Genomic DNA, 13,367 nt, shown 5'->3' on the forward strand with positions numbered 1-13,367 from the left:
ATCTTTGAACATTATGATCTGTATCATTACATGAACCTAAGTTTGATGAGCTGTGATAACAAACAACCTACTAAAAACTTGTACCTTACAAAGCTATCGGAACATAGTCCTTCACAGGCCACTGTAGCTGCTAAGCTCAAGGCAATTTAGTAATACCCAAAATGTAGTTCCAAGTATCATGGATATTGATCAAAATAAGTAGCTTAACAGACTGTGCATCCAGTTCTTCTCCTGCTCTCTCAATTACATAAATGTCTGTTATTTATGAAACATTTGTAACTGAAACTAACAAATCTTTGAATAGAGGAAGGGATCAAAGCCTACATGTGTTGACCGTATCAAAAGAAATCATACAGATTTGCTAGCAAATATAAATAATATCAAACAGTATAAATGGCTTTAAGGGCTTAATTTGCCCTTCACTAAGAAAAGATCCTGATGCTGGGAAAGACAGAAGGCAAAAGAAGGGGACGGCAAAAGATGAGATGGCTAGACAGTGTTACTGATGTAGTTAACATTTATTTATTTGTTTGTTTGTATTTAGCAGGCTCAGGGCGGCTAACAACATTGTGATATCAACAATAAAACAATAAAAACAATTACAATAATAAATCAATTAAGAAGTTAAAACAGTTTACAGTTTGAAATTATTAATATAATTTGAAAACAACAATTTTGGTGCTAAAATTCATACCATTCATTCAGTGGTGTTTGGCATCTATGTACTTTGGTTGAAGGCCATTCGAAATAATGTTGTTTTGCAGGCCTTGCGGAACTGGGCAAGGTCCCGCAAGGCTCTAACATCATCTGGGAGTTGGTTGCACCAGTGGGGGGCCACAATAGAGAAGGCTCTTTCTCTAGTAGCCTTCAATCTCGCCTCCCTCTGCCCGGGGATTGCTAATAGATTGCGTGATCCAGATCTAAGTACCCTCTGGGGAATATGTGGGGAGAGACAGTCCCTAAGGTAGGCAGGTCCTCGGCCATATAGGGCTTTAAAGGTAATGACCAGCACCTTGTAGCAAATCTGGAATACTATTGGTAGCCAGTGCAGTCTCCGCAGCCCCGGCTGTATATGGTCCCCAATAGGGAGACCCAATAGCAGTCTGGCTGCTGCATTCTGCACCAGCTGTAGCTTCCAGATTTGGGACATGGGCAGCCCCATGTAGAGGGCATTACAGTAGTCTAGTCTCGAGGTGACCATTGCATGAATCACTGTTGCTAAGTCGCTGTGCTCTAGGAAAGGGACCAACTGTCGTGCCCGCCTAAGGTGGAAAAAGGCGGATCTCGCAGTGGCTGCTATCTGGGCCTCCATAGCCAATGTGGGCTCCAGTAGCACCCCCAAGCTCTTGACTTTGGGCGCCGATATCAGTGGTGCCCCATCAAAGGCTGGTAGAGGGATTTCCCTTCCCAGGCTACTGCGGCTCAGACAAAGGACTTCTATCTTCATCGGGTTCAGCTTCAGACGACTCAACCTGAGCCACTCTGCCACGGCTTGTAGCGCCAGGGCCAGATTTTCTGGGGGCATCCATCAGCAGATAGAGCTGGGTGCCATCAGCGTACTGATGCCAACCCAGTCCAAATCTCCGGACAATCTGGGCAAGGGGGCACATATAGATATTAAACAGCATCGGGGAGAGCACCGCCCCCTGAGGCACCCCACAATTAAGCGGATGTCTCTGGGACGATTGCCCCCTGATCACCACCCTTTGTCCCCAACCACAGAGGAAAGAGGAAAGCCATTGCAAGGCCAACCCCTGGATCCCCGCATCGGCTAGGCGGTGAACCAGCAACCAGTGGTCGGCTAGGCGGTGAACCAGCAACCAAGAATTTGAGCAGACTTCAGAGGATGGTGAAGGACAGGAGGGCCTGGAGTGACTTGATTGTGCGATTGAACAACAACAACAGGTTCCACTCATGCATCAAGTGCTTCACCATATCACAAAGCAGATTGCAACCGCAGACAAAAGAGAAGCTTGACACACAGACACTGGGATTTTTCAAACAGGAAGAATGATTACTTGCTCAGTTTAAAATTAAATGTAGCTAATAATTGTATTATGACAAATTAGAAAGAAGAATGCAGGTAAAGCAATGATGGGAAAACACAGACATCAAAGTAAATATATGTAGTTTGAATGATCAACTTATTTAATTTTGACTATGGTAATAATATTTGTTCCTTAAATTAAAAGATCTGTTGTTGAAGGAAGACACCAAAAGCCTTTGTCTAAATATGAACAATGATTTCTGCAGGGCTAGTGGTAACATAAATAGAATGTGAGCCCAAAGGAGTCCAGGTATTATCAACATCAGTGTCTCACTTCCGACTCCCCAGGACAGTGCTAAAAAGCCAGTGGTAAGATTCCAGAATGCATCAAACCAGATTAACACTGGTGCTCTTTGGAGTTAAACATTTCCTAAGATCTTGCTTTGCAACATTCCGTTGTTGTTTTTTGTGCTATCCAATGGTTATGCCTGCTCTGCACTCAAAAAGAAAGTAAACAGTAGTGAATCTTGTCCTTCTAATCTAGATATAAACTAATTAAATGTCAATGCAATATCAAACAAACTTAAAGAACTTATGTACTTGCCTGGCAGAGGGGTAAACACCCATCTGAGTTTCCTGAATTACCAAATGTCAACCTAAATATCAGAGATATGTTGACTGACTACTGGAGGCAACTGTGACAAAAAGGTGTCAATGCTAAAAGCTAACATCAGTAAGGCACATCAAAATCTGACCTGTACAACAGAAGCATCCATTACAAAAAGCCCTTAAGTGCCTTTGCAGAAAGACTGGCTTTTTAGCTTAAGTATCCCTATCTTCTCAACAGCAGCCTCAACACTGCCTTAGTTAGCTGCGGGCAGTTTCCTTAGAGAGCCCTGTGGCACAGAGTGGGAAAGCTGCAGCACTGCAGTCTGAGCTCTCTGCTCATGACCTGAGTTCTATCCCGGCAAAAGCTGGGTTCAGGTAGTCGGCTCCAGGTTGACTCAGCCTTCCATCCTTCCAAGGTCGGTAAAATGAGTATCCAGCTTGCTGGGGGGAAAGTCTGGATGACTGGGGAAGGCAATGGCAAACCACCTTGTAAAAAGTCTGCTGTGAAAACGTTGTGATGTGACATCACCCCAGAGTAGGGAACAACTGCTGCTTGCACAGGGGACTATCTTTACCTTTTTTTTTTTTTAGTTTCCTTCTCTGCCCTAGGAACTGATAGGACCAGCTAACAGCTGCATACAGTGAAAACCACAAACTGCCTGAATGTACCAGTGAAAGGCTAATACCAAAAAGTCTGCCATTGTCTCCTCAGATGGCCTCTACCCATCTCTAGGATAAAGGAAAACCCCAACAGAGAACTTTCGGTTAATTAAGAATCCAACACGCAGCCAGGCTATTCATAAGTTGCCAGCCGTGGGCATATTTGCCAAGCAGCCTGTACAGTTGCACATAACCATAAAACAGAATATCTGCCTCTCTCTGGAATACAAGCACCAAGCAAAGCTCTGCATCCAACCCACTACATTAGGGCAAATTATATCTTTGAACAGAACATAACATCCTGAGGTTCCATCAAGCTGAACAGAAAGCAGTAAGAATTTTTTAAGAACTAACAAAGGAAGTTAACAGGCTCTGAAGACCAGCCTTCTCTTTCCTTTCTATAGTATATTACTCACATATGTGATAAACCTCCATTAAATAGCTGTACAGATTGTGCAGCAAGAGATCTAAAACTAAACTGCTAAAAGGAAGGTGAAGCACTAGTGAATTTTGGGACGGGGAGACATCTTGGCGGGGGGAGTGAGTGAGCTCCCTGGGGAATGGCTTTCATTTACATTCCATTCACAGTGTACTAAGATCCATTTCAACAGTGCTCAATTAAAAACTAGATTAAATAGCAGCACTTTACAGCAAGGACCACCAAGCAACAACATCCTTTATACATCATGGGCAATGGCAAAGAGATCACAGGACCTGCTCCAAGAATTTTAGAGATACTTCTACCTATGCTGTAAGGTAAAGAGCATCTGCTATACTGTCCTGGGTTTTCTCACTCTCTGCTTCCCCCCACACTGGGCACGTTCTACCTAATGATAGCTCTATGTCCAGAGAAAACAAATGGAAGGCAGCACTAAAGCGATCATTATACTCACCAACAAAGGAAAAACCAAGATTACAGTCACTGCCAAGGCAGAGTTACCATGACAACATGGTCATGAGCTTACATACAGAGCAAGCACTTGGTCAATATGAGCTGCCATCCTGCAGGGAGCCACTATTCACTTGTACATTTGCAATTCTGTTCTACAAATTAGTCCTGCAAATCTGCACTAGTGTTAAAGAGGAATAGAAAACAGGCTGTTGTTCGTTTGCTTTTTAAGGTTACTGCATAAACACTTTAGCAACACGAGTTAAAAAAGGATGCTACCCAGTGTTCCTGGGTACCTAATACTGTAACATGAAAGGAAGGCTCAAAGTTTTAAGGCAGAAGTTTTAAGATTGCAATGCTGCAGTTACTTAACCTACCATTAAAATGGTTTTAAACTCTCCTGATAGCTGACTGTTGAACAAAGTAGGATTTTCAGCTTTGAAGGGGAAAGAAAGTTTCAAAAAATCTTTTAAACACCAACAGTGAGGTGGCCTTGAGAGAGCCAGTTTGGTGTAGTGGTTAAGTGTGCGGACTCTTATCTGGGAGAACCAGGTTTGATTCCCCACTTCTCCACTTGCACCTGCTGGAATGGCCTTGGGTTAGCCATAGCTTTTGCAGAAGTTGTCTTTGAAAGGGCAGCTGCTGTGAGAGTCCTCTCAGCCTCACCCACCTCATAGGGTGTCTGTTGTGGGGGGAGAAGATATAGGAGAGTGTAAGCCGCTCTGAATCTCTGATTCAGAGAGAAGGGTGGGGTATAAATCTGCAATTCTTCTTCTTGCTAACATATCACTCAATTAATATGCTTTTATTGACCAATATTTTGATCACACATAGCGCTTTACCTGCAATATGTATTTCATGTAACCTGATAGTGAAGGTCAGAGATTTATGTTTCTTAATATATACATATCCAACATAATGGCAGTGCAGAAAATGTTAAGAGACAAAAAGAGCCAGTCTATGTCAAGCACTTTTAATTCACATTGTTTGAGTTCAATAGGGAAAGTTTAACCATATGCTTAACCCTCCTGCTGAAGTTCAAAGGGACTTAAAATGTTTAATTCTGCAGAAACCTATGATGTTCCACTTTTAATCTACAAGCATGGATCTTCTCCATGTGTCAAGAAATACAGGCACAGATACTTGCTTACCTCAAGTTGTTCATCTTCTAGTAGCTTTATAACAAGCCATCGGACATCATTTACTGCTTCTTCATTGTTTAAGAAGATAAAAAGATTATAAAATACCATGGTCTGGAGGTAGGTTAGCACTGTGTACTTAGCATGCCAGGAACTACTCCTTGATGTCTGCAAAAATATCCAACACAAAACAGCACTAATCAGAATATTAAAACACACATATTGTACTTGTTGCACTCAGATGCTATAACAAATCATAATTAGCCACCCCAGTGAGCTGAACTTTGACTAAAGTAGGATGTGTTCTAAAGAGCACAAGCACATCAAACAAACGGGGTTTTTTGGCCACTGTGTGACACAGAGTGTTGGACTGGATGGGCCACTGGCCTGATCCAATATGGCTTCTCATGTTCTTAAACTGCAGATTGTGCTGATGCCAAATAAGCCTCTGCTTAAAGTCGGGCATGGCATCTGAATGCATCTTAATTTAAATTACCAACTGCAATGGAAAAAGCATTAATTTTGAAGGAGGAAAATGATCTCCCCATTTTGGAAGATGGCTGTGCTTTAAATGATTTTGACCAAGATCTGCCACCATAAGGTTCCCTTCCTCCAGCTAATCCCTTCATCTGCTCCCACAACAGCTTAACACCATTTAGTAAATTGCTAAAATGTATAAACTCTTGCTGAAATTTGAGACAGAGGAAGAACAGATGAAAGAATCCGCGATAAAATGGGCTTAAAATTTTGGATGTAATATACAAATGGAACAATGGGAAAATATATAGTTGAAGATCCTTAAATTTACACTATGTTCTAGTTTGAAAGAGAATTTTTATAAAAACTGGTATATATCTCCAGAAAAATTAGTGAAAATGTAGAAAAATATTTCAAATAAATGATGGAGATGTGGACATTTCATTTTCATTTCATTTACTTTATTTATTTATTTATTTATTTATTTGGGATTTATATCCCGCCCTTCCCACGGATGGCTCAGGGCGGCTTCCAACAATTAATCAAACTTAAAAATAAACAATTTCAAATGTAAAACAATTAAATAATTTAAACAGTTAAAACATTAAAACAGAGTAATGCAGTTTCCTATGAACAGATGGCTGGCCAGTTTCCTCAGGTTGTTATCCTAGCTAAATGTAGGCTAGGTATAGGCTAGCCGGAAGAGGGTCGTCTTACAGGCCCTGCGGAACTGCGCTAAGTCCCGCAGGGCCCTCACCTCTTCCGGCAGCTGATTCCACCATACAGGGGCCATAACAGAGAAAGCCCTTTCCCTGGTGGCTTTCAGGCGGGCTTCTTTTGGCCCGGGGATAGTGAGGAGATTTTGTGTTCCTGACCTCAGTGCTCTCTGGGGAACATGTGGGGAGAGACGGTCCTTCAGGTAGGCAGGTCCCAGGCCATATAGGGCTTTAAAGGTAATAACCAGCACCTTGTACCGGACTCGGTATATCACTGGAAGCCAGTGCAGAGTCCGAAGACCCGGCTGAATGTGTTCCCACTTTGGGAGACCCAATAACAGCCGGGCCGCGGCATTCTGCACCAGCTGCAGTTTCCGGGTCCGAGACAAGGGCAGCCCCATGTAGAGGGCGTTGCAGTAGTCCAACCTTGAGGTGACCGTAGCATGGATCACTGTTGCTAGGTCGTCGCGCTCCAGAAAGGGGGCCAGCTGCCTTGCCCGTCTAAGATGAAAAAATGCGGACTTGGCAGCGGCTGCTATCTGAGCCTCCATCTTTAAAGAAGGCTCCAATAGCACCCCCAAGCTCCTGACCCTGTCCGCCGCCATAAGCGGCGCACCATCAGAAGCCGGCAGGGGGATCCCCTTCCCCGGGCCGCGGCGGCCCAAGCAAAGGACCTCTGTCTTCGTAGGATTTAACTTCAGCCCACTCAGTCTGAGCCACTCAGCCACGGCCCGTAGTGCCTGGTCAAGGTTTTCCGGGGCGCAGACAGGCTGGCCATCCATCAGCAGATAGAGCTGGGTGTCATCAGCATACTGGTGACACCCCAACCCATACCTTCGGGCAATCTGGGCAAGGGGCCGCATGTAGATGTTAAATAACATCGGGGAGAGAACCGCCCCTTGGGGCACACCACAATCAAGTGGGCGCCTCCGAGACAGCTCCCCCCCAATTGCGACCCTTTGTCCCCGACCTTCCAGGAAAGAGGAAAGCCACTGTAAGGCCAACCCCTGAATCCCTGCGTCGGCGAGGCGGCACGTCAGTAGCCGATGGTCGACCGTGTCGAACGCCGCCGACAGGTCTAACAACATCAGCACCGCCGAGCCACCCCGATCCAGATGCCGTTGAAGGTCATCCACTAAGGCAACCAACACTGTCTCCGTCCCGTGTCCCGGGCAAAAGCCGGACTGAAATGGGTCGAGGACGGAAGTGTCATCCAGGAAGGTCTGTAACTGCTTCGCCACTGCCCTCTCAATAAGTTTACCCAGAAAGGGCAAATTTGAAACCGGCCGATAGTGTGTCAATTGGGCCGGATCTAGAGATGGCTTTTTTAAGAGGGGTCGGACCACAGCCTCTTTAAGTGGCGTTGGAAAGTGCCCTTCCGTTAGGGATCTATTTATGATATCCCGCACGGGATATCTAAGGTCCCCCTTGCAAGATTTAATAAGCCAGGAAGGGCATGGGTCTAATTTACAAGTTGTTGGGCGAGCAGATACAAGAATCCTGTCAACTTCCTCCAGACTGAGGGGGTCAAAGCCATCCAGTATATAATCCGAGGACAGGCTCGGGGCCTCAGGTTCGCTAACTGTCTCCAAACTGACAGGGGAGTCGGGGCGGAGTGATGCGACTTTATCCGCAAAAAATTTCGCAAAAGCCTCACAGCCTATTTCCAATTCAGTAGAATTTAACCTGCCTTGCGGCAGCGTAGTAAGTCCTCTAATTACGTCAAATAATTGTGCCGGGCGCGAAGTTGTGGATGCAATCTTAGCCGCAAAGAATGCCCTCTTTGCGGATTTGATTGCCATCTCATAGGCCTTCAAACTCTCTCTATAAGATGCTCGGGTCACTTCGTCTCGAGTACGCCGCCATTGCCTCTCTAGTCGTCTGAGCCCCCGCTTTTTACTGGATTTGTATCCCGCCCTCTCCGTGAGCAGAAAGCAATAAGGGACATTTTATCATTTGAGGTGCACGTGTAACAAAGCCAAAAAGTTTTGGATACAAATACATTTGCTTATCCAGAAGATTTTGAAGATTAATATACAATTGAAACTAAACACTTTTTTGTTGGGAATGATGGATAGAAACGAAGGAAAAAAACACATGGCAAGATTACTGAATGCACAGAAATGGAAAACTTCAATATTACCAATAACAGGGGAATGGCTTTTGAAGATGACGGAATTTGCAGAAGTAGTTAAACTTACTTCTTTGATTAGAGAAAAAGACATCTACATTTACTGCTAACTAGAAACCCCTTATAGACTTTTTGCATGAAACAGTAAAAAATGAATTGATAAATTGTAGTTTTGACAATTAAGGGAAAAAACAGATTATAGTTAAAAGAGGGTGAACTGAGTAAACTAGTTTGTATCTGTGACAAAAAAGAATCAGTAACTTTATATTTTCAGGCTTAAGACTAAGTCAGTAAAGAAGGAAAATGGCATGCTGCCATCTGGCCAAATTTTAAGATATGCACCATTTTGCCTGCAGCACCTTTATCAACTGTTCTCACCTCCTTCAGGTGTTTTATCTTTCTTTTTATATTCTTTATCAATATAAAGATGGTGATCTACAGACCCAAAGCTGAAAGAGGGCTAAAGATGCTGGAGTTCCTGGGTCAGGAAGCAGATTTAGCTTCCACTGCTCTAGTGTTCACAATAGAAACATTTTACATGCACACAGCAAAGAATTTCATGTATATTCTATGGGGAACAGGAAAGCAATAGTGTTGGAAGACCTCTGAAACGTGGGTAGTCAAATCCCCACTAATGTGCATACCATGTATGCATGAGAGAAACTACGGAATACAATGGGTTCCTAACAACAGAGTGAACAAATCTGTAGTGTTTGGAGTCAAAAGACTGAAGCATACTTCTTGCCAGGTACAAAGAAACATACTTTATGTAATGAACAGGGAGTTCAGGTAAGGAAAGTGTCAGCATGCACTGTGTACCACCCCACTTCACACATTCAAAGAACAAAGTGGAACCTCTCTTTGGTTAATGCTTGGATAAAGCTGTTGCTAAGAATCGCAGGACAACAGTAACTACTTTATGTAAGTAAGGAAAATATCAGAGACTACCGTTGATCTTTCCATTCATTATTACAACCTACTAGGGTGACCGAAAACACACAAGACGGGCCACTGCACCTGTCCAGTGTAATTAGCCTCCTGGAAAATCCAACCAGCTATATGCTGGAACGATATTATAACACATAATGTTTTTCACAAACTTATACAGTAAATGAAATTTCCAAGCCAACCATGTATGCAGTGTTTGCATGGGTTTATTTCAACTGCTCCTTCACCCTGAAATCCAGGCAACAATTAAAACCCTTTTATTTACACAGTTAGAAAATCACCACGCACTTGTTTTAGCACCTGTAGTACCAAAGGCACTTGTTGAGGATACAGCAATCCCTGAGACATTAATGATAAGCACATCTTGGAATCTCTCTTCAGTTCATCATAACTATTATCATTTTCTACTGGAGCAATCTGTATAAGTAATAACAGGAAAGGTTAGCAAACATGGGTTGTTAAAGACAACAGACAGAACTGTTTTAATTTTGAAAAAATAACATGTTAAATGGCACATTAGAGACCAACACACATCAGCTTCTCTAGTAGTGAGGGAAGACAAGGAAGGGAACAGTGACGCCTCTCTAATGAAACTTAAGTGACTGGTGCTGTATTACAGCCAAAAGATGCTTCTATAGAAGCAATTATTCAAGACACAAAAGTAACTCACTCAAATATGTGTGTACACTACAGGGAGGGGCCATGGCTCAGTTGTAGAACATCTGCTTTGCATGCATAAAGTACCAGACCAGGCTCACTCCCTGGCATCTCCAGTTAAAAAGATTACGGTAGGTAGTAGCTGATGTGAAAGACCTCCACCCAAGATCTAAAGAGCCACTGCCAGTCAGCATAGACAATATTGATTCTTGAGATCCCAATGGTCTGATCCCGTATATGGCAGCTTCATGTATGTTAGTTGGCTGCTTATGCAAGGACTCTGGGTAGATGCTTGCATTGGACACTATAAAAATACAGCCTTCATTAAAGTTTTGTATAATAAAGGGGAGATGAGGGCTAAGAGAAAGAGGAAACCACTTATACAGAATCTGCTAAAACCCCCAAAACCTGTAACTCCTATTTTATAGCATACTAAAAAATAAAAGTGCTACAATAGATAACACACTGCTGTTTCCAGTGACCTTTTCGCACCTCAACAGATGAAAAGGTACTTCCTAGACTTTAAAAAAACCCTGAAAGCAGAAAAACAAGCACCCTTTGCTTTATCTCCTGGTTTCCTCTCCATCTGTTGTTTGTAGCATGTGTTTTTCCTCACTACTGCTCCTTTGCGGCCATTACCACTTACCCGTGGCTCTTCCCACCTATGAGAACCCAGCCAATCAGGAATCTTGTAAGAAATGTGATGGTGTGCATCATGCAGCTAAACATACGTCTTTCTCTCTGAATGGGTATGAAGGAAGAAGATATGTGGAAAATGGTTTTTTGATCTCCCCAAATCACTTGGGGGGGGGAGGGGGAGGGAGGAGATCCATGGAACAGAAACATGCCCCACCCGTTTTGATTCATTCCTACTTCAAAGCTGCATGGCAACAACTGGGTGAAGGAAGGAAGGCTGTATGGTCTCTTCCATACCAGTTATTGCTCTGCCCATTTACACTGTAAAAGGCACTGTGTGGTGCAAATGTGTAGGGGACCTGATTCTGAAAGTAGTTCAGGACATGAGATCAAGTCAGTTTTGAAATATTGCTTCCCCCACTTTTGCCAGCAAACATTTGCCCTCATCATGAACCCTGAGAACAAGGCAGAGCCACATAAGTGGAGTGGCAGTCAATGTGGGTTTGTCCTTCAAATAAATGCACTTCTTGGTGAGGAGGATGATTTCATAAATGGCTTAAGGTCACATATAAGTGGGAAGGGGGAACATTTCCCAAGCATTTTTGGCTTAACGCTTTCAGAAGCCACCTCTGCTGCATAAATATAACAAACTGCAATGAACTGCATACCTTGAAGAACAATGGCAAGAGTTGGAGCTGTTCAGTAACAGCTGTGGAGAAGGCCCTTCCTGCGCTTGCCATCAGCCACTTGAGAACTGTTGAGGGTAAAATAAAGAAACATAACAGCTTCATACAAGGTCAAAAAAAGAGCACAATGGGAGAAGTTATAAAATTCATATTTACTATCTGGAATAACTTTTTTAGACTAACAAACTCCCTTAAAAGCTAACATAAATTCCAAACGTAACACAGCTGAACATTCACCTTGGTTTTTGCAAGCTGACTACAGTAACTTACTGGTTTTCAAGAGTTTAATGCCCTGAGTCCGTTCATCTTCATCTCCAACCCCGTTCTCTTCCATAACATGATTCTGAATTTCTTCATCCACTTCCATAAGGGGGTTGAGTTTTTCAAGTATTCGGGAAGTGAACTCATGGACATGGGGGGACTTTGTTGGAGCAGTATTTGGTAAAGAGACATCTATCATGAAGATATATGTCAAAACACTACATAAAACACAGAGAAGGAACACATTTAAATCTGACATGCAGCTTAAAGGAAGAGTTCATCAACTGTCACAATAAGATCCCCCCTTGCCCGCAGAGTCCAAGCACATCTAGAGCTGACATACACGTTTAGAAGAATCACATACTTCAGGATGCTTACATGTGTATTTGAACATTTCTTTCTAAAATGCTCCATGCAAGATCTAGCACTTCAGGAGAAGAAATACTAGCATGGTTTGATAAGCTTATTTCCTACTTAAATCCAGGTGGCAAGCTGTGTTGGTCTGAAGCAACAGAACGAAGTTGGAGTCCAGTAGCACCTTTAAGACCAAGAGAGTTTTATTCAGAATGTAAGCTTTCGTGTGCATGCACCTCTTGGAAGTCAGATGATAAAATGAGAGTACAGTGAGTAGAGGTGCATATAGCTGGTGGGCAGTGGTAAAGCATGCAAAACTATTATTCTGCATGCTTTATCACTGCCTACCAGCTATATGAAGCACTGCTCACTGTACTCCCATTTCATTGTCTGACTTCCAAAGGGCGCATGCACACGAAAGCTTACATTCTGAATAAAACTTCCTACTTAAAGTTCGCTCTGACAACCAGGAATATTCAGCCATATCTCTGTTCCACCTTTATGAAGCAGTATGGTCTAAGCAAGTCATACTACATTACTCTTCCATGTAGATCAACCCTGAGGCTAAAACTGGCATCATGTCTTTGGCTCTGATGGGGGAAATTCACTTTTTCTTTTTAAAAAGGTAAGCATAGGAACATCCATTCATACAACACCAATTTAAAGATTCTTAGGTAGCAGTGCTGAGAAATAAACAGCTGCCAGTATGGGTTGACAGTACTGTGCTAGGTGGACCAGTCTGATTCAGCATAAACAAGTTTCATATGTTCAGCTCTTCATGAAAGTTAGGAAACTTCCTCCTTCACTCCCAGTCATTCCCTTCCTAATAACTGTGTGCTGTCAAATCCCAACAGACACATGGTGACCTCGAGACCATGGTGTTTTCAAGGTAAGAGATGAGCAGAGGTGGTCTGCCATTGCCTTTCTCAACATAGCTACCCCAGGCTTTCTTAGCTGTCTCCCATCTAAGTCCTAACCATGGCCGACTAACCAGCTTAGCTTCCAGGCTCTGATGAGATCAGGTTAAGCTGCGCTTTATACCAGCTCTCAATCTATGCTTGAACAAAGGGGACACCCATTCCAGAGAATGGCTGACATAAAGAACATATTCAGAGGTTAACAACTATTTTATCATTTGCTTTTTCGAACCCAGAAGCAAGCTGAACTGACATAAATAATCATAAAAACTCAACAGTATCTAAAACCAGTACAAGTTC

General features: G+C 43.1%; 1 protein-coding gene across 1 annotated transcript in view; it reads right to left on the reverse strand.

Moving 5' to 3' along the window:
* Positions 1 to 13,367, reverse strand: part of PSME4 (proteasome activator subunit 4) — a 121,345-nt gene that overhangs the window by 14,134 nt on the left and 93,844 nt on the right. Inside the window, exons 40-43 of the mRNA XM_060249138.1 lie at positions 11,806 to 12,014; positions 11,518 to 11,603; positions 9,845 to 9,973; positions 5,297 to 5,452 (exon numbers count right to left, since the gene is read on the reverse strand). Of these exons, the coding sequence (XP_060105121.1) occupies positions 5,297 to 5,452; positions 9,845 to 9,973; positions 11,518 to 11,603; positions 11,806 to 12,014 (580 nt within the window). The remainder of the gene's footprint in view (positions 1 to 5,296; positions 5,453 to 9,844; positions 9,974 to 11,517; positions 11,604 to 11,805; positions 12,015 to 13,367) is intronic.

The sequence above is a fragment of the Heteronotia binoei genome, chromosome 1 (assembly GCF_032191835.1).
Source record: "Heteronotia binoei isolate CCM8104 ecotype False Entrance Well chromosome 1, APGP_CSIRO_Hbin_v1, whole genome shotgun sequence".
Taxonomy (NCBI): Eukaryota; Metazoa; Chordata; class Lepidosauria; order Squamata; family Gekkonidae; genus Heteronotia; species Heteronotia binoei.